The 21593-nt window shown below is 40.4% G+C and overlaps 1 protein-coding gene across 1 annotated transcript in view; it reads right to left on the reverse strand.

Moving 5' to 3' along the window:
- Positions 1-21593, reverse strand: part of DHCR24 (24-dehydrocholesterol reductase) — a 169318-nt gene that overhangs the window by 102264 nt on the left and 45461 nt on the right. The window contains exon 4 of the mRNA XM_044085501.1: positions 21358-21476. Coding sequence (XP_043941436.1) covers positions 21358-21476 — 119 coding nt within the window. The remainder of the gene's footprint in view (positions 1-21357; positions 21477-21593) is intronic.

Genomic DNA, 21593 nt, shown 5'->3' on the forward strand with positions numbered 1-21593 from the left:
AGTACTACTTACTGGTCACCCTTGCTTAATACCACTTTCTATTTCTATTGTCTCACTTAACCAACCATTAACTACTAATCTCACTTTATTTTTGCTCTATACAGATTTCAAAACATGTATTATTTTCTTAATTATTTTATTACTTATACTTATATATATATATATTCTTTCAAGATTCCCCTTAATGCTTCATGCTGGATCTTGTCAAATGTTTTACTTACATCTCCTACTAGTACTTTCAATTATAGTTCCCTATTTATTATGTCATCTACCATTTCCCTTATTAACATTAAACATTCTTGACTTTCTTTTTTTTTTATTCTAAAAATTGTTTCGGTCAGTAACTTATTAGCTATTTTCACAAAAAAATCTTATAATCAGCATTGTTTACTACTGGTCATCTCCAGTTTTTTATGTCTGTTCTTTCTCCGTTTTCCATATAAATTTCATTATTTACACCTTTTTTTCAGACCATTCATTCAACACCTCTAAAAATATTGTTTTTGCTATTCTTGCATGTCCTTACACATTAGATATTCAAGTCCATCTAAACCTGTAGCTAATTCTGCATTTACTGTTTTCAACATTAAAATCTATCATTGTAATCTTTCCTTCCATTCTCTTATTGTCTTCTTCAGTTTTTTTTTAAAGTTCCATCTATTTTTCTTATAGTGTCGCATACGGAAAAAGTTTTCAAAATATGTTTAACTGTCTGCATATGTTCTTTCTGTGTATTCACTATACAACTCTCCGCATTCCTTAACCCTCTTATTCTCATTTTTTCTTTACTTTGATATGGTGCTACTTCTTATTTCCCCTATAAAAATATCTTTGTTTGAGTAACTTTTTTTTTTAATTCTCTCTTAGTTCATTTCGTATAACATTCTTTCATTCTCTAGAAACTGTTTGTTATTGTCTATTAAGTTTTAAAGACTTGGTTACTGATTTTCTTATATTTGCAACTATCTTGTATTCTTTTTGCCCTTGGCCATTCCAGTACTACTTTTCTATATTTTTCTTTTAATCTAATTCACCAACTCGTCCAATCTTTATAAAAGCCTCTCATGTTTATATGATCCAGCCATAGATGATATATTATTCCTTTACATGCACATTTAGCGCTGATACATTCATTCTTTTTATCTCTCTACCTATTCTTTCTTGAATCTCTATCCAGATTGCTACATGGTCTGGAAACGGTGTAATTTTAACTCCTTGATGTAATATACCTCTGATAGTATGAAGTTATCAATATCAGTTTTCAGATTATTCCTTTTGTATGTCCAGTGTTTGTTTTTCCATACATTCTACTGCTTTGATCATATTTGAAATAACTTTTACATCTACCCCTTCTTTTCGGCTATGTCTTAAATCACAACTGAAGTCTCTCACTACTATCACTTGCATAGTTACACTTACATAATCAAGTATTTTCCTAAACATAATCTCTCTGATTTTGTAAACTGCATGCATAGAGTGTAATTACCCTATGTATTTGGCTCTTCCATCTTATATCTAATATTACTATTCTTCCTAGTAGTACTAGTGTATAATCCAGAATTTCTATACATTCTTTACATAAAATTGCTATGCCTGAGCATTTTTCATCTCCCAAGTTCCATATAACCTTGCCCTTCCCATAACCCATTAATTTGTATTATTTCTTCTTCTATTGTTATTCTTCTGTTTATTAATACCACAATGTCCATATCTACAATTCTATACCATTCCAACACACCTAGCCTTCATTGAACATTCTTTATACTATTCAAATTAATGGTTATGATTTGCACCTTGTGGAAAAGTTTTTGTTGATTTTATCCTTTTTCTTTTTTGTTTCCTCTTACACCTATATTTTTGAATTTGCGTTTTCTATCTTTCACTCTTTTCCCAAGAGAACTTCTTTTACTTTTAACTCTTATCCAGTTATCATCCCCTTCACCACTTGAATTACTTACTTTATCCTCTATCTCTCTTTTTCCTTTTGTTTCCCCTCATACATTAATTTACTTCCGTTCTTATATTTTTCTCATTCATTTTTTCTTTTTGTGTTTCTTCTGTATTATCTACTAAAACACTCTCCCTACCTTGGTCTGACTTTGTTTCCTGTAATATTACAGTCCATTCATGAATGTCCTATTTTTTTTTTACCCTTTATACATTTTTCCTCACATTTGTTTTGCTTTGTGACAAACATTACCACAAACAAAACATGTCCTTTTGTCACAATTGTTAATTAAATGATCATCTTTACCCCGGTAGCTAACCAATCCCTTATTACCATCCCTGTTAATTATACTTGGCAAATGCATTTTGTCATTTTGCATTTTCAGTATAATATCACATTCTCAGTCCCAGTCCATAAACCTCTATTGTCATAGATCCCCGTAATGTCCATTACATCTCGACACACATTTTTTAAATAGTCTTTTAAACTGTCTCTTTGAACTTCACTTTGAAATTGTATAAATACTCTTTTTTAGCTTCTCTATTAAAAGCCTGCACAACATACAAGTTCCAAGGGTTTTCATTCCTTCTCTTTTCATACTGTTTTAAACATTTCTCCATATACTGTGCCTCCTTGAAAAATAAATGTCACAAAATGTACCCCTCTGGGTTCAATACCCAGTGATGAAATGATACTGTCCCATATTTCATACCTGTCCAGCTCCATTTTGCTACTTGCTCTCACCCGATGCTTTTTTTCTTATATCTTTTTTCTTCTCTTCTTTTGTCTTCTCTCACCATTTGCACATACAATTTACTACTTCAATATTCTGTCCATTACTTCTCCCCATGACACTGTCTTCTTGCTCTCTTGGTTCACTCTGATCAATCAATTTTTTCAAGTAAACATTCCGCAACCCTCTTCCCCGACTGGAGGGTTGTAACAACACACTCAGGTGTTGCAGACTCTGCTGTAAACAAATTTCACTGAATTAACTCCTCTGAATCTACCATATCTACTTTGACTCCCTCTTTTTGCCTTTTGCTCTGCTCTCCTCCGCTTTCTTTTCTCCCTTCTCCTCACTCAGGATAACTTCCGATTCAGTCTATGCCACATTAAGCTTTTCAGCTGTTCGATTAACAGCTTCTCTCTCATCCTAAACACAAAAATCACCTTCTTCCTCCTCCATGTTTGATTTTAGACTTCCTGGTTCTCCAAGCCGCCTCTGCGCCCTGACTGGAAGACAGAAAGTGTAACAGCAAATTGAGTTAATGTACAGAAAGAGTACAGGAAGTTCTCTAAAGACCTGGCCAAATTTCCCCTTTTAGTATAAATAGCACTTTGGGTGTTGTTATTATTATTCGGGTGTTAAACTGTGGTGGTGGTGCTGCGGTAGCGTTGTCGTCTCACAGTAAGATGCTGTTCGGTTCGATTCTCAGCTAGAGCGTCTTCTGTGTGGAGACATGCATGAATGGGTGTACCTTCATTGAAGGTTGTGCGTAAGAGCTGGCAACTTGGTACGTAAAAATCTACTGCCAATCATTAGCGGACTGGAGATCCGCTGTGGCGACCCCTAACTGGGAAAAGCCGAAAGACACAAGACAAGCACTTCGGGTCTCCCCTGAAAAGAGGCTATTAGCCTAGCAGGACTAACCCAGTCAACAAAGGATAATAATAATAATAATAATAAAAATAAATAAATACAGAGTACTGCAAACTATCACAACTCCACCTGGGCCTCCCCAACCACAACCCTTCATCAGACATCTCAGAGTAAGGCTTGTTGGCGTACTGTAGCACTACTACATGGAAATACCTTGTTGTTATTGCATTAAAAAAATGTAGTGTTAATGCTTTACTGATTGACACCCATGGAACTTTATCAGTGACTACGACTGTGCAACAATAAACCATAGAACACTGCTCTCTATAGGCATTTTTAAATGCATCTTATATCATGTTACTGGCTCACTCTAATAGGGCTCTCTCTCAGTGCCTGTCTCTCTCTCTCTCTCTCTCTCTCTCTCTCTATATATATATATATATATATATATATAAAATATATATATATTTATATATGTATATATGTGTGTGTGTGTGAGAGAGAGTGTGTGTATACACTCATATATGCATTTACATACACACACACACATATATGTTTGTGTAACGTGTGTGTGTGTGTGTGTGTGTGTGTGTGTGTGTATACACATATATATATATATACACACACACACACACATATATATATATATATATATATATATACATACATACACACACACACATATATATTACACATATATACACACACACACATATACACATGCACACACACACACACACACACACACACACACACACACACACACACACACACACACACACACACACACACACACACACACACACATGTATCATACATATATACATGCATTCATTTACATACACATAGCCACACATAACTGTATGCAAGATTATGCTTAAATCTGTTGATATGGAGAAAGACTGACACCACTTTCTTTGATCACGGCACATCAATAAAGACACTTACCTGAAAAACAACCTGCAGAATTCAGACCAATTAAAAATGAAGAGTAAATGTTCACTTTTCCAGAAAGGTGAATTGATAAAAAAAAAAAAAAAAAAAAAAGAAAAAAATACTAAGGATAACACTAGACATACTTTGCCCAAATAGTGGTACTGTTAAGGAAAGTTTTTTGTCTAAGGTAATGTGTAGGATATGGGTTAGGTGTATGGATAGGTTTACACAGATGAGCATTTTTTTTTCCAGAGGGGCTTTGGACCCATTCTTTCAGTGGAAAACTGGGTGGGAATGGTGGGCAACTTGTCTCTGAATTTGACTGTTCTTGCTCAGCTGTCAATGACTACAGATTTCCACTGGTACAAACAGAAGAATAAGTGCCCTTCAATGTCTGCAGATGAAAGGATCTGGCAAGGCCGGAAAGCTGCTACTAACCACCATTGGATTAAACATGGTTATCAAAATGGTCTTAAAGTAAATGAAAAAAGTGCAGAACAGTAGTATTTGGCACAAAAGTTGTTTCCATCTCATTTGTTATAAATGGTTCACCTCTTCATACAGATACAGTCTTGAGACACCAAGGAAGTGGATACATTTTTTTTTTATTTGACCATCGCCACAGTCAGGAAATCCTGCTAAATGTCTCAGGTGATTTCCAAGGGAATATCTAGAAGATACAAAGGGGTTATCCCGCCAGTGTACTCTTCCCTTATCAGACCCATCAATGAATACAATGCCCTGTTTGATATGTACAAATCCAAGCATACTGCTCAACTGGAAAGGCCCCAAAGATTTCTAACCAAGAAAATAAAAGATTTTAAATCTTTCAATTACCCTGAAAGATTAGCACAACTCTCCTTATAAACAGTAGCCGACAGGTTGCTGCAAGTTGACCTGTGTCTTGCTTTTTGAGCCATGAAAGACCCAGTACTATTTGACCTCCTATTTCTTTGTAAAGCCAGTGTCTCTTCAAATACCGGACCTAAATCTACATAAACAAAAAGAAACAAGACTCGCTGGAGAGACAGGTTCCTAACTAAACATATTCCTATCCTACTGAACAAGTTACTGCTGCAGGTCACACAAAATACTACTTTGGCTTCCATTAAGGCTAGTCTTGATGACCAAATAAGTAGACACAAACTTACACCAGGGTTATCATGTACACTCCTGCTGGATTTGGGAGGTGAGCACCATTTTTATTGTTGACCACATCTGAAACACATTTGGCAAAGGTTCCCCTGAATTTTAGAAAATGTTCTCTGAGGAGATAGAAATTTCATTCAAACAGCCATAAAAGCTTTATCTTTTTTCTTCCATCTTCTTCTTATGCAGCTTTACTTCTGCCTCAAACAACATTGCTCCTTGGAATGGGGCATCCGTAAAGGTTATTTTAGTGTCACTGACAAAGTTAATTGGAACCTCATATGCTGTTAAAATAAGTTTAATCCCACTGCTCTGCCAGAATCTTTGGCATCATTATTAGATAAGTCATGAGGTTAGTCATGGTGGTTACCACTGCCAACTGGGATATCAACTTGCCTTTAATAGGTCCACCAGGCACTCAACTATTGATATTTTGGTGCATTTTATTGGGTACATATTTTTGAAAATGACACCATGTGGGCCAAGTAATTAAGTTTCCTCAAACAGAATGCAAAGGAGGCATACACACACTTTCTGAAACAGACCATCACTTTGGATTCTTATCTGATGGGTGGGCAACTGGGTTTTTATTTGCAAGAGCTTTATTTAGAGCAACTGCTGACATCTAAGAATCCAGCTTAGAAGTCTTCAGCCAGAAACTCCATTTTCTGTGAGGGCACAGCATTCAGTGTACTTTTTTAGGAACCTGGGCTACCATGTAATGTCTGTCAATTGGAGAACCACCAAAGACAATTAGTGGGTAGACATGAAAGCCTTCTGCAGCACCTACTGCAGGTAGGGCACAGAGTTGGATGACCAGATCCCCTCCCCCTAACACATCATCTCCAGGAGCCTCACAAATCTGGCATCATTAGGAAGGGACATTGGAGAGTTAGTATGATCCTCACCACTCAGATCAACTGTAGGGGATTCTGTAGGTGAATCATAGTTTTCCTCCTGCAGTCTTCCTGTATACCTTTAGAAGAAGAGAATCTGAAGATGAAGAGTTTCTTTTAGGGGCTGAAATAACCTCAGGGAGCTGCAGAAGATTTTCAGCCTGCTTATCTTGAATGATCGGTCTACAGAGCCCAAGACTCACTAAAAGAAAAATCTGGAGTAGTAACAATAGTTGACACTACCAGACTGGGAAGAAGCCACAGTAAAGATGATTTCACCTCAGAATGCAGACAAAGCAATTCAGGTCAAATTCCCAAAACAATGAATCCAAATGCTCCAATATCAGTTTTGGAAATAGGAAACAAATATCTCAGATCACTATTCCAAGACACAGGCAGTGGACCAGAAGGAGAAACAGGTTCATTTGCTACAATTTTTTTGGTGCCAGGCCTCTGGGCTGAAGTGAGGCTGTAGGCCACTCTCTCTGGGTATAAAGGGTCCCTGGCCATCACTGGAACTAGAAAGACTAAGTGGTTAAGTCAGACACTGAAAATCTAGGACAGATTTATCAGATGGACAAGACAGGAGGCTCTAGGATGGCTTCACAGGGAGAGGTTTGTCTTAAGAGATGAGGTCAAAACAGGGGAACCATACTTGTCAAGGTCAAAAGGGGGTCACTAGAATGACTTTGGCTATGCAAATCTTGGCCTTATCCAAGAATTTCAAGAAAAAAGGAAATGGGGGAATATGTAAATCAATCTTAGGTCTATTCCTATAAAAATGCATCTCTGGGGCATCCTACCAAGAGAAAATAAAGCGAAAGAAGTTGCTGAATTTGGAGGTGGATAGAGATGCAGAAACATCCATTAAGGCTTCCTCTTACAATGGAACATAGGCCATGCTACCAGCTAGCCAAGTAGGGCATTAGCAGGCAAAGACTAAGCCAGTCTGCAAAGGAAATAGCTTGACCTAGGATGCAAAAGGAAATGGAAAGACAACCAATAGCGAAGGCCTGTTCACATACACTCATGGCCCCCTCAAAAAGAGCAGAAGTGAAACTGCCCCCCTCCCCCATTTTTATGTATGAAAACCACTGTCATATTGTTAGAGTGAATAGCAATCAGACTGTTGGACAGGTAGTCCTGGAGCACATGCAAAGAGAAAAGGATAGTGCTCATTTTTGGAATTCTGATGTGCACAATAACCTCATAGGTTGTCCACATGCTCTGGATCATCTGCTCCAAATACTTCCCCCATGCAAGAGCAAAAGCTTCTGTTGTCCCAGTCACTCTGGTATTCAGGGTCTGAAAGCATCAGCAAAAATACAAGTTGGGCTTGGGCCTCATGGCACAGGCACTGGAGGGGCTGGAGAGGGATGATGAGACTCAGCCATCAATGTCAGCTCTCCCATCGGGGTAGCAGGGAAAGGCAGCCTAGATTCAAGAATGTGGCCAATTTTTGTGCAGCATGACCGGTGAGCCACTCAGTTGGGAGGTTGCAAATGTGTGGAAGTGGGTATGTACCTCCTGAAGACAGCAATCATGGGACTTTCAAGGCTGCCTTGAGGGAGTGGAGAGTTAGGGCACATTCCCCAGCAAGCAGTATGATACTATAACAGTGCCCTTGATCTCTTCACTGGCCCTAGACAGGGATCAGGTTGAGCCTGGAGGAGGTTAAGCCTGGTCCAGTAGACCTTGTGAGCATGGAGACGAGTTTATGGCAGCTGAAGCTCAGCTGTAGGAGAAAAAAGACAAGTTGGACTCTCAAGAGTCCATCAAGAAGTATGTTCTTTGCAATTCTTTGATACTTTCACTGGGGCATCTAGGCAATCTATCAGCTGGTCCCATTGCACTTTTTGAGTCCAGTGAAGTAGCCACCTGAAGAACTAAGTGGAAATAACCATAACAATTGTCATCAGTTAGCTCCAGCATTTAAATGAATTGTAAAATGTGCACTGCAAAATTCAGCAACACCACAAGAACCAGGAAACAAGAAATCAACAGAATATTATTTGTCTGTCTAAGGAAAGACTTCATCAGAATAACACTTCATGCTTGCATTCCACCTGTGCATAAAGATTATGTTTCTTACAAATGCATTCTTAAACTAAGGGAAACTGCTATTTTATTTACATTATGTAAATGTCATACTTATTCTACATGTATTCATTTTTAAGATTGCATATACACTTATTTTGACTGACTAAAATTCAACATTTCATTGGATTGTTTGAGTGTCTTTACTTGTTTGATAATAATACCTAGTCATTTTTTTATATTATAAATAGTGATAGTTTGCAACAGTGTTTACTCTGATAAAATCTTTCCTAGAAGGATGAAAGTGCTATATAAAATTCTGTTGATTACTTGTTGCCTGGTCTGCATGGTGTTGCCGAATTTCACAGTGCACTTTTTGGCTTTGTTTTTGTTCATGCAAGGTCATAAATTTAAAGGAAGTGTACCACGGCCATTATGCCACTGACTATTATCTGCTGAATTGAGACTTTGATGTACTGATTCTTAAGAAAGGTTCGAGAGGCCAGAATGTCCAGAGTGCAGCCAATTAATGTAACTAACTGAGTAGGACTTAATAGCGACTTCAAGAAATTCACTATTATTCCCAAAGACTAGAAAAATGTGAGAAGCAAGTCCCAAGAAACACTTAAGACCGTCTAGAGTTGGGGCTTCCAGAAGCTAGTTATCCAGATAGGGAAAGACACCAGAATCTTGTAGCGGGACAGCTGCTGTGATGGTGGACTTGCACTGAATAAACACCTTGGAGGCTATATTGAAACAAAATAGCAGCATCTGGAGATGGAAATGTCTGAGCCATATTCAGAAGTAAAGGACTCTCCTGGACTTCTTGGCAATTTTAATTTGCAGATATACACTCTGAAGGTCCCAAAAGCACATCCAGAGCTTTTCAGATATGGACAGAAGGATGGACTGAACAGTAACCATCTGAAAGGGCTCCTTTACCATGTGCTGATTTAGACTGTTCAAGTCACAGGTGGGATTGAAGCGCTACACTTTTTTTTTGGTTTGAGTAAAAGTCTAACCCTTGGCTGGGTGGGTCCTCCTGGATGTCTTTCTAGTTTGGCCACAGCTTTCTGATGGGATGGGAAGCTGGAAAAGAAAGCATCTACAATTTGGGTGTGGACAAGAAAGGTATGGAAAAGCCTTTGGATACTATTTTCTTGATCTACTTGCTATATGTGATGACCTCCCATGCTGAAATGTAGAGGCAGACAACCCCTGACTGTTTCTGAAGCAGAGCAGTCATGTAAGGCCTAGGACATTCAACTCTGTCCTTCCAGATGAATGACTGTGAGATTCTTGGTTATTCTGTTGAACACCTCTTCTTGGACACAGGACAGTCTGGAAGTCAACATGCCTCTGTGGCATTTTCTAGAAGCTCTAAAGTTTGTTCTGCTGTAAAGCCATGGAAAGAATGATCATGGCGATGATTAATATTGACACTGGAAACCTCCAGACATGGGATCCAACTAATTTCGGTTTTAATGGGGAAGATCATGCCTACTCAAGTAGTTAGTTATAGGGTCATACTAAGTCTGCCGACTACTACACGCCTAACCAAAATCCAGGGGGTCAAATCCTGCACCTAGCATCTGTGAGGTAAAGACCTTAACCATTATACCACCCTCCATTAAAACACTGGGCTTGTCCAGGATTTGAATCCGGGACCTCTTGCACCCAAAGTGAGAATCATACCCATAGACCAACAAGCTCAATCTGGGAAACTTCTTTGAGAAGGTCAACAAGGTAATGGACCAGGGCAAAAGAATGCATACTGCCTACCTTGACCTGGGCAAGGCATATGATGCATATGATGCAATATCCCACTCAAGCATTGTAAACAAACTCACAAAATTAGGCATAAACCCCTATGTTACATGGTGGATTGCTAGCTGGCTCTCAGAAAGGACCCGGGAAGTAAGGATAGGGGAGTTCACCTCCACAAAGAGGCCATTCACTAGTGGAGTCCTGAAGGACTCAGTGTTGGGTTCTCTCCTTTTTGGCATCTACTTCTCAAAAGACAGGGCCAATGTCAAGGGGCTCTGACCGATCAAGTGTGCAGATGATTGCAACTTGGGAGTAGCCACAGAATCCTCCAATACACTAATATCCTCCAGGAAGGGCTAATGCAAACAAACAATTGGTGCCATAGTCAGTTTAAAACTCAGTGCCAAGAAAGTATAGTTGTGTACACTTACCATAAATGTAGATGCTCGAGTGTATTCACTGTTGCAGTCATCACATTTGGGTTATCTGCTTGCACTAGCCCTCAGTCGGCCTGATTATCAAAGTCTTGGGTCCTACATCGGTTGCTGTCTCATCTTCCATGACGTCAGGTAGTCAGGGCTATAAAGCATGCTGCCAACGCTATTTTATCAGTTTTTCTTGCCCCAGATGTCAGATGCCCCCATAATGGGAAGCAATTGTATACAAGGTTACACCTCCAACAAAAAGCAAATACACTAGAAAGCTTTAAGCATAGTAAACAAGAATAGAGGTATAGACAATAGAAGTCAGGGGGCTGGAGGGAGGGTAACCAGGACTGCAACAGTAAATACACTTGAACATCTACATTTATGGTAAGTGTACACAACTGTACTATGTTCTTCATGTTTCACTGTTGCAGTCATCACATTTGGGTAGATTCCCAAAGCTAAGGATGGGAGAAGGCAATTAGATAGCATTAGGGCCAGCTATAAGGCCCTGCAAGACTGCAGTGGCAAAGCCAGCTCTGGATTTAGAAAAAACTGGCAAGTGGTAATATTTGGTGAAGGCATGTACAGAACTCCAGGTAGCAGCTTCTAGGATGTCTCTGGTAGGGACACCTCTGAGAAAGGCTGTAGAGGTAGATGCAGCCCTGGTTGAATGTGGTCTTATCCCCTGTGGGGTAGGTTTTCCATGGTGCTTATAGCAGAACTGAATGCAATGGCCAATCCACTTAGAAATGGTTTGCTTTGAAATAGCTTTCCCCTTTGCCCCTGCAGCAAGTGCAACCAGCAGCTGTTCAGATTTCCTGAGAGGTTTAGTCCTGTCCAAGTAAAATCTAAGTTGTCTGTGCACGTCCAAGGAGTGCAGTATTCATTCCCCTTTGTTCTGTGGATTAGAAAAGAAGGTTGGCAAATGAATGGACTGATTAAGGGCCACACTGGATACCACCTTGGGCATGAAGGAGAGACTGGTCCTGAGGGAAACCCTGTCCGCATGAAAGATGATGAAAGGCTCCACAGCCATGAGGGCCTGTAATTCAGACACCCTTCTTGCTGAAGTAATGGCTAGAAGGAAGGCTGTTTTCCAAGAAAGGAATTTCAACTCTGCACTTGCAGCTTGCTCAAAGGGAGGTAGAGTGAGCTTTTCCAATACAAAGTTAAGGTCCCAGGCTGGAGTAGGGGCTCTCCTGGGTGGTCTTAAGTTTTTGGCTCCTCTGAGGAATTGCTTCAGCAGTGGATGAGAGAAGAGGGGTGGTTCTGTATTGTAATGAGCCTAAATGGCTGAGGCATGAATTTTGATGGAGGAAAAGGAAAGACCCTTTTGAAGCATCTCAGTTAAGTATTGAAGAATCTGAGGTAAATTGGGCGCTGCTGTGCCCATCTCAAGAGTTTGGCTCCAGGAACAGAATCTTTTCCATTTTTTAGCATAGGACTTTCTAGTACTAGGCCTCCTTGCCTCCAGAATGACATCCATCACTTGCTTACTGAGGGATGGGAATGGCGATATCAGGTAATTAGTCAGGCTGCCAAGTTCAGGGTTTAAGCTGTGGGTGCAGAATCTGGCTCTCCTGCTGAGACAGCAGAGCAGGGGTCTGAGGCAGGTGCCATGGTGCCAGCAGTATCACACTGCACAAGAGGGGGTACCAATGTTGGCGTGGCCAGTCTGTTGCAATCAGTATTGTCCTTGGTTTTATTTTGATCTTTAGTAGTACCTTGGAGAGGAGAGGCAGAGGGGGAAAGGCATAAACTGATAGGTTTTTCCAGGTGAAGGACAGGGCATCCACTTTCCAAGCTTGTTTGTGGGGAGCCCTTGTGCAGAATTTGTCCAATTGGTAGTTCTGGGGGGAGGCAAACAGGTCTATATCTGGGCTCCCCCATTTGTTTCTCAACATGTTGAATACCTTTGGTTCCAGTTTCCACTCATGTGGGTCCATGAGATTTCTGCTTAGGTCTTCTGCCAGTGTATTTAGCTTTCATGGCATGAATTGAGCCTGTAGGTGCACTTTCCACTTGTGTGGGTCCATGAGTTATCTGCTTAGGTCGTCTGCCAGTGTATTTAGCTTTTCTGGCAGGAATTGAACCTGTAGGTGCACTTGGTAGCTCAAGGCTGTGTTCCACAGAGCCATAGCTAGCCTGCAGAGAGGGTATGAGTGGGTTCCCCCCTGCTTGTTTATGTACCACATAACAGTGGTGTTGTCCGTCTTTACCAATAATTGTCCTGGAAGAATGTGGTCCTTGAAGGCTGTCCGAGCATACTGTACAGCTAACATTTCTTTTTGATTGATATGCAGGTGCATTTGACTTGGGTTCCATTTGCCCTGAATGCACTGCCCTGCCAAGTGAGCCCCCCATGCATAGTCTGATGCGTCTGTTGTTAGGGTTTGGGCAGCAGGGGATAGAGTAAATGGCAGTCCCTTGTTGTGGAGGCAGACCTCTACCCACCAAAGTAACTCTATCTGTAGATAAGGTATGATAGGAATAATTGATTCTAGATCCTGAGAATGTTGACACCATAGGTTTTTTAGATACCACTGTAGTTTCCTCATATGCAGTCTTGCATATGGAATTAGTAGAATGCAGGAGGCCATGAACCCCAGGGCTTGCAGAATTTTCCTTGCAGATAGCTGGGTCTTTGTGGCCAGTAGTTTGAAGTAGGCTGTCAAATGAACTTTTTTCTCTGGCGTGAGATAGGCCATCTGGGAAGTTATATTCAAGCTTGCTCCCAGGAATACAATTTGTTGACAGGGTACAAGATGTGATTTCTTTTCGTTTATGGTGTACCCAGAGAAGTTAGCAATTTCTTTACAAATGCCAGATGATTTAGTAGTATGTCCTGGCTTTCTGCCTGAATTAGACAATCGTCCAGGTATGGGTATATTTGAATACTTCTTTGCCTGCAAAATGCAATGACTGGAGCTAGGCACTTTGTGAATACCCTGGGTGCAGTAGATAAGCCAAAGGGCAGTGCAGAGAACTGATAATGCATGTAGCCTGCTCTGAAGCGTAGGTATCTTCTGCAAGATTCCCTTATTGGGATGTGTAGGTAGGCTTCCTTCAAATCCAGTGTTGCCAACCAGGCATCTTTGCTTAGCATGGGAAGCAGCTGATGAAGAGTTAGCATCTTGAATTTCGTGATTACCAAAAATGTGTTTAGAATAAACAGATCCAGGATAGGATGCCATGGAACAGGCTGAATAGCCCTGATGCTTAAAAGAGAGAGAACTTGCTTTTGAGCCTCTGCCTACTGAATTGGGGGTAGGTCTGGCCAGACATTTGGGATTGGTAAGCAATGGAAGTGGAATCTGTATCCTTGGGAAACTATACTTAAAACCCATTTGTCCTGGGTAATGAGTTCCCAATTTTTTGCATGTAGGGCAATCTTTCCCCCTAAAGGAACAGTCAGTTGAGCAGGGCTTGGAAGGTTTAAAGTTAAGTCATTGAGACAGTTTACCATGGGGGGGGGGGGTCTTACTACTTCCTGCTTTGGAAGTGGGAGCCCCCCACTGTTTAGGCCTGTGAGTACCTTGGGACTGAAGCTTGGGTGTTCTTCTGGTTCTGGCTTTGGACTGAGAAGGCCTGGAAGAGGCAGGAAAGGACCAATTCTTAAGAGGGCCAGTGCTACTAAATCTGGGAGGTTGTGCAAGCAGGAAATCTTTAACAGTTTGTATAGATTTAGCTTTTTCCTCCGTCTTTTTAAGTAGTACTTCTGCTTTGTTGCCAAACAGGCAGTCTTGGTTTAAGGGAGCATCCAGCAATTAAGCTTTAACATGATCCGGCAAAGATTGCTCCTTAAACCAAGCATGCCTTCTAAGTACAGACCCAGTGACAGCAGCCCTGCAAGATGCCTCTAATGAATCAAAACCACATTGCAAAGTATGTTTTCCAACTTGTTCAGCAGAATGCATTAAATCCTGTAATTCTTTATTTTCAGCACAGTCAGGAATCAACATCATTTTCTGTTTAAGCAATCCAATAATATGCTGCTGATACTTTAACATATGAAACTGGCAGTTTAAAGCCCGAATGGCTAAAGTAGCAGAAGTGTATACCTTCTTTCCCCATCTATCAAGTGACCTGGAATCTCTATCAGAGGGGGGTAGGATTTTTGGCAGTAGTAGCCTTAATGCCCTTGGCTCTCTGTGAAATGGTCTCAGGATCCGCAGTAGGATTTTTAAAGAGGAACTTGTGAGAGTCAGATACCCTGTAATAACCATCAGGTTTTCTGGGAGCAGGAGGTAAAGAGTCAGGGGCCAGTCTAGATTCCGAGAAGGCATCATCTACAATGTCCAGTACAGGAGGGATAGCTAAAGGCCTGTGTTGAGGCAGGAATAAGAGTTCCCTAAGCCTCTTTTTAGAGTCAAAGTAATCCTGGCTTTCCCAGCGGAAATGCTCCCTAAGAGTATGTAAGGTTTCACCAAAAGAGAAATCCTCTGGAGGGGAAGCAGAGGAAATGGAGTCCTCTGCATCAGATTCCTCATAGGTAGATAAGGGCAAATCCTGGTCATCAGAGAAAACAGAAATTTTAGAATCCTGATCAGAAGAATCAGAAGGAAAATCAGTCCTAGGTCTCTTAGAGGGGGAAGGGTGGCTTCCCCTGATTAGAGTAATAAGGTCCTCAGCCATTCTTATAATTTGTTTTTTAAGCATAGGGGCATGACCATGCGGTCTGGACGTCAGTTTTTTAGGCACAGATCGTGTTTTAGGCCTAGAAGAAGAAGATGGCGTTGGTTTAATATGCAAGTCAGTAGGCCTGAATACACCCTCAGAAGCTGGTGCCTGCACAGCGGCTCCGGACCCATCCAAGGTATAGAGACATCCGCAGGTTCCACAGTCGAAGCAGCATCTCACGGCATACCGGACTTCGAATGGGTCTCAGTAGAGGCCTGCGAAAATAATGTAGTGGGTATCAGGGGCTGTGAAAGCACCTCACTGAGTACCGGCGAACTGGCAACTAGCTTAGCAGAAGTGTCATCGGCAGCTTTGGACCTAAGCGGTCTGTCTCTGTCTTTATCTTTGCGTTTTTTCAGAATGTCGGTAGTCGGGTGGCTTACCAAAGCCATTTCTGTATAATTGAACCGAGTACCAAAATATTTAGAAGCGTAAATGAACAGATGGCGAATAGTTCGTTGTTTAAATAGGGCACAAAACCGGCAGCGAGGTACGTCGTGGTCTGGGCCTAGGCAAGGGATGCAGTACGAATGGAAATCTTTATGAAGTATTTGCTTTCCACAAGGAATACAATTATTAACTTTTACTGACATTGGTTTAGAGCAAGTAAAAGTTTCCCCAACGGGTTGAATACTTCGGTTCTGAAACTCGAAAATCAAATTTTCAGGAGTCGGCCAACCGGCACTTGCAAACTGCTTCTGCTTCGGGCACCGCATGGCAAGAAAGACCAATAAAATGGCATCGGCTGCATGCTTTATACCCCTGACTACCTGACGTCATAGAAGATGAGACAGCAACTGACGCAGGACCCAAGACTTTGATAATCAGGCAGAATGAGGGCTACTGCAAGCAGATAACCCAAATGTGATGACTGCAACAGTGAAACACTAAGAACATCAGGATAATAATAATACCATTTGGAAAGTCTGCTACCCCAGAAAACTACCCCATTGATAACACACTGCTAAGAGTAGGCCAGTAGTCAAGAATTTTGGGACATATGTAGACAGTAACCTTGCTTTTGACCAACATATGGCTAAGGTAGTAAGGAAATAATTTCCATCTTCCTTAACTTATAAGCAATGATATAAATACATCTAGGTCAAAGGAATCCATCATTCCAATATACTCAACCATTAAAAAACCCATCATGGAGTACAATGTCTCTTTCAGTATGTACCTGATCAAGCACATGCAACAAGTGGAATGTCCACAGAGGTTCCTCACAAAAAGAATACAGAGCATTAACATGTCCTATGCAGATCGCCTCATGCCCTACCCATACTCTGTCTCCTACAGGCTGTTGAGGGGTGATCTATGTCTGATATACAAGCCATACTAAGATTCAGCTCTGATGGTCATTTTGCATATCCACAAACAAATAGCATCAGAGTTACTTGATGCAGGGACTTAAATCTTGCTTTCAACATAAACAGGACATGTTGGAGGGTATGTGTCTCAAAATACCCCTTCTCAAAAATAGGCTTCTCATCCATTTGAAGTGGAGTTCTTACAGGAGCCTATTCAAGCATAATCTGGACCAGTGGATGAGATATCAGAAATTCAACACTGGTCTGTCACCTATGTCTCTAATGAATAGATGCATGCTGTAAATATTTGACCACACATGCCTTATCCTGGATGTAACCCTAAAAATAATATCTAGGGCACCAAACTTGTTGGATACATTTGAGATACATGGCTAGGCTTAAAAAGGCCCTTGTGGTCATTGGTACAGTATATACCTATGAACCTATGACACCTAAGCATAGCTGATAAGCCTCTGTTCCATTCAAGAGAGTGGGTACTGTGCAGCCTGAAATTTTGTCCCCGCCTTGGTAAGTGTACTTCCCTCACTCTCGTATTTCTCAAGTTGAGCATTTAAAGACAGGCTGGACAGTAAGGTTCCATCAGATGGGACAATTGTAAATTTATCCTTATAGTTTTCAATAAGTTCCATTAGGAGAAGCCAAGCATAGTAACAAGCAGTAACATACATACCTGCCTCTCTAGATGAATTGCAGTTCAGCCAATCAAATTGTTCAGTTAAATACAGAACTTGAAGTTGCCATCAGGGAAGTACAACTTAAGTCTTCTAAACTATGTTTGGATTCATCTATCAAAATGCCCACAAAGTAAAATTCTGAGAGAAAAACATGCTTTTCCAGTCTATCCAGTGTTCACTATTCTTTGGAGGATAGACAAACTGAGGCTTAAAGGCCTTTTTTGAAAGTAGATGAAACAATGATGGACTCCCCCACTGGGTTCTGCAATCAGCTTAGCCAATCCTTGGAATGACAAAGGATTTTGTTGAGCTTCTTTGGGATGGAAACCACCACATCTCGGTTCTGCCATGCATTTTGAGTCACCAGTTTGATCATCTCATCAGCTGACGGAACCTTGAAGATGATGTCCGGGGGACTGGAAGACCTCAGCAAGGATGTAGTCCAACCCATATGGGGTGTCCAGAGGTCCTTTAGCTTTAGCACTGACAAGTTCTAGAAATTCCCCAAACTTGAGATCACCTAGCAGCAACAGACAGAATTAGCTGCATGGTCACCCCTCTATATCCAGACTCGAAGACTTATCAAGAGAAAGCACTTTAGATAAAGGGAAGAGATCCAAGCAGGAAGAAGAAGACTGGGGACTAGATTTACTCCAAGCATCCTACTAATAGGCAGACAGAATGGGTGTGTCCATCTTGGGGGAAGGGACAGGTGTTTTCACCCATCATACACCTCAGCTCCAATGACATGCCCCTTGATGGAGATATGAAACACATCATGCATTTGGTGGGGTGGAGAGCTCAGTCAGGAAGACCTGGGCATGGCCACCTAAGCTGGTGATGGCAATTTCTGTCATCACATGAGGGAGGGGCACTTATGCACAGACAGACGGAGCAGAGGTGGACCTTGCTGTGCTGACAGTACTCGTGTCATCCCAGGGGACAGGAGTTAGGTTACTGTATGAAAAATACTCAAATTCCTGGAATGCTGGTAACAGCACAATGAACCCAAATAGCTACATGGATGAATGCCTTAGAGGCTTGATGGCTGGCAGGCACTGTATCAATAATGATAAAATAAAAAAGCATAAATAAAATAAAAAAGCATAAATAAAATAAAAAATAAATAAATACGCATAAAAGCATCCTGCCAAGATCCTCTGTTCATTCTGTCCTGGGCTGAAGGGGAGACAGTGGTAGCAGCAAGAAGTGGTTCCAGGGGAACCATAACCTGATTTGTCAAAGAGAAGTCTAGTGCTGGGAAACCTGCAATGTGGACATTAGGACCTCCAAGGTCCCATGCCTGATAATGGGATCTACTAATTCCAACGGTCCAGTAATAGCCAATAAGCATGCTTATCGTGCTGTCCCCATGCAGCTTTGGGCTTTTCTGACCACTGTCTGATTCATTTGGTTCCTATCTATAAGAGCAAGTTAAAATCTGTTAAACCTGTGATCAATACAGTGAGAAGATGGACTATAAGAACAGTTTTTATCCACAAGCCATCAAGTTCATAAACGGTTAATTCGGCTTATTAGGCTAGAGAATTCTTTGTTCCAAGCCTCTGAAGATTCTGCAGTATTGATTACATATTGCTAATACTTGTTTCTTTCAGAGTTTATTTCAGTACTTCTTGCACTGGGTTGGACTTTGCACCTTGTAGGTATATGTATATTTACTTTTCTGTCTTGTTCTTAACAGTTGCATGTATGTCGTTTATGTAATTCATACTTTGAGAGTCACTGAAACCGGAGTAACATTCCTTGCATGTGTGCATACTTGGCCAATAAATGTGATTCTGATAATGACCGACAATCCAGGGTCAAAAGGCTCAACCCCCCTGCAATGGGCCTGACAATACACCGTCAACCACTGGAGCCAGAATGGCCACCAGCAACTTGGTCAAGACTGGCATCCTCTACATCAAACACAGAACATGTGACTCTGGGGATGTGAGGAAGCCAAAGCTGACTCAAGAGAGCAATGCCAGATGCTGATGGCAGAGCAAGTCATGAAGGATTCAAGGTTAGAACTACTGATGAAGGTGGCAGCTTCTACACTGGAGCCTTTGAGATGAAGGGCATTGACTCTAATACAGCCACTGATGTTGATGCCAATTTTGATGGGCTGACTGATGATCTCAGTGAAACAGAAGTTTGAACCAAACAGCCAGTGAGGCAGGGCTGGGGACAAGGTCAGAATAAAGGCAACAAAGGTGCGATCAAACTCCCATGTCAGCAGTGACAGACAACTGACACCGCATTTGGTGAACTCAAAAAACACACACATATAGATATATATATATACATATATATATACATATATATATATATATATATATATATATATATATATATATATATATATATATATATATATATATATATATATATATATATATATATATATATATATATATATATATATATATATATATATATATACACACACACACACACACACACACACACACACACACACACACACACACACACACACTTGCCAAATCCTCCGTAGTCCAAATGGACTAACACTGTCTTGCAGGGCACAACAAACACTGACCAAGAGAGATGTGGAAATTATAAGTTATAAATTTTCTGACAGGAAAGAAATAACAGTCTCTATGAGGTGAATGGGGTCCTTTTGGGAAGCTACACATAAGATACAGCAACAAAAACATCCATAGTTTTAGACTTTTAAATATAGGTACACTTTATCTGCGGGTTCTTTTCTTTTTGGAGGATCAGTAGAGAACTTAGAAAAAGAAAGAAAAGCTGTAAGTAGAGACTCCTCTTTTCTTTTAGTCTGGAGGGCTTAAGGCTACATAGATACTGCTGTCTTCCCAGAGAATAGCCTTGTCAATACATTTAGCACATTTTAAATGTTTATCTTGCCAGGGAAGTTTTATTTCAGATTTACAATTCTCCAGAAATTGGTAGTTTCTTTTCTTTTCCATAGCCCAAGCTAAAGGCCAGGGGAGTAAAAAACTGTCAACTGGAAGGAGTGAAGACACTGACTGACTAGAAAAGTTGTCAAATGACAGAAAAGCAAGCAAAGACTTATAAACAGATCTGATAAATTCTTCTAGTGAAAAAATGGAGCAAGCATGAAGTGAAAAGACACCATAAAACACAATATAACTTTAATTCAGCAGCAGTCTGGTCTGTTTTGCTAGGACAGTCCTCCTCAATGTGAGGCTGAAGAACCATGGACAGCAGTCCTTAGGCATTGAGGATTATTGGTAGTGGGGAGGGATTAAAGTATCCTAGGAAAGTTTTTAAGTGTTGGGCTAACTTCTGATTGTCTTAATCCTACAGGTGATGAAGATGAAAACTTCCAATAAGAGATAATCCTGTTCACCTTATTTGTAGGAAGTATAATTTTACTCATCTGAAAAGCAGATCTGGATGTCTAACAGATAGTTATCTAGTCTGGCATTTTCCAATGAGTTACATGCAGATCTACATATGGTATAGATATCAGTACAGTAGAGAGTCAATTATCCGAATGTCAATTATCCAATCATAGCCTTCCAAACTTTTTGGGTAGGAAAAATCATAAAGTCTGAATATGTAAATATTATACGTATTCACTTGTGCATGTTTTTTGAGACTGTCCTTCAATAACATACTGTACCGTTTTGTACTCATAGTAAATGTGTTCTATTTTTCTTGTTTAATGTTCATCAAAAACATTTTTAAAAGTTTTTTATCTGGTATAATTATACGTTTGATTATCCGAACAGTTTGATTATCCAAGCTACCCTAGGTCCCAATTAGTTTGGATAATCGACTCTCTACTGTATTTGTCACCTTAATATTCTAACATAATAAAAATTTGTTTTAAGCTGACCATTCAACATACAGCTTTATTAGGAAGAGAAGATATTTCAAACTGAATGACTTACAGGTGTACATCTTACAAGACTACCATCAGCGAGCACAAGTTCATATGCCATGCAAATATGCTGAAAAAGTCCATATATGTGAGAAGAAGACTCGATACCTGTACCCATTATCAGACCACCTTCAAAAATGAAAGAATAAGTCATGTTAAATGATAAACAACAGGTAAAAGAAGCAAAATACTTTTCTTTAAACGACATGCATTATGACTTCCAAACTACTGAATGTGCACAACAAA

The sequence above is a fragment of the Protopterus annectens genome, chromosome 10.part0, assembly GCF_019279795.1.
Source record: "Protopterus annectens isolate FY-2018-M chromosome 10.part0, PAN1.0, whole genome shotgun sequence".
NCBI classification, from domain to species: domain Eukaryota; kingdom Metazoa; phylum Chordata; order Ceratodontiformes; family Protopteridae; genus Protopterus; species Protopterus annectens.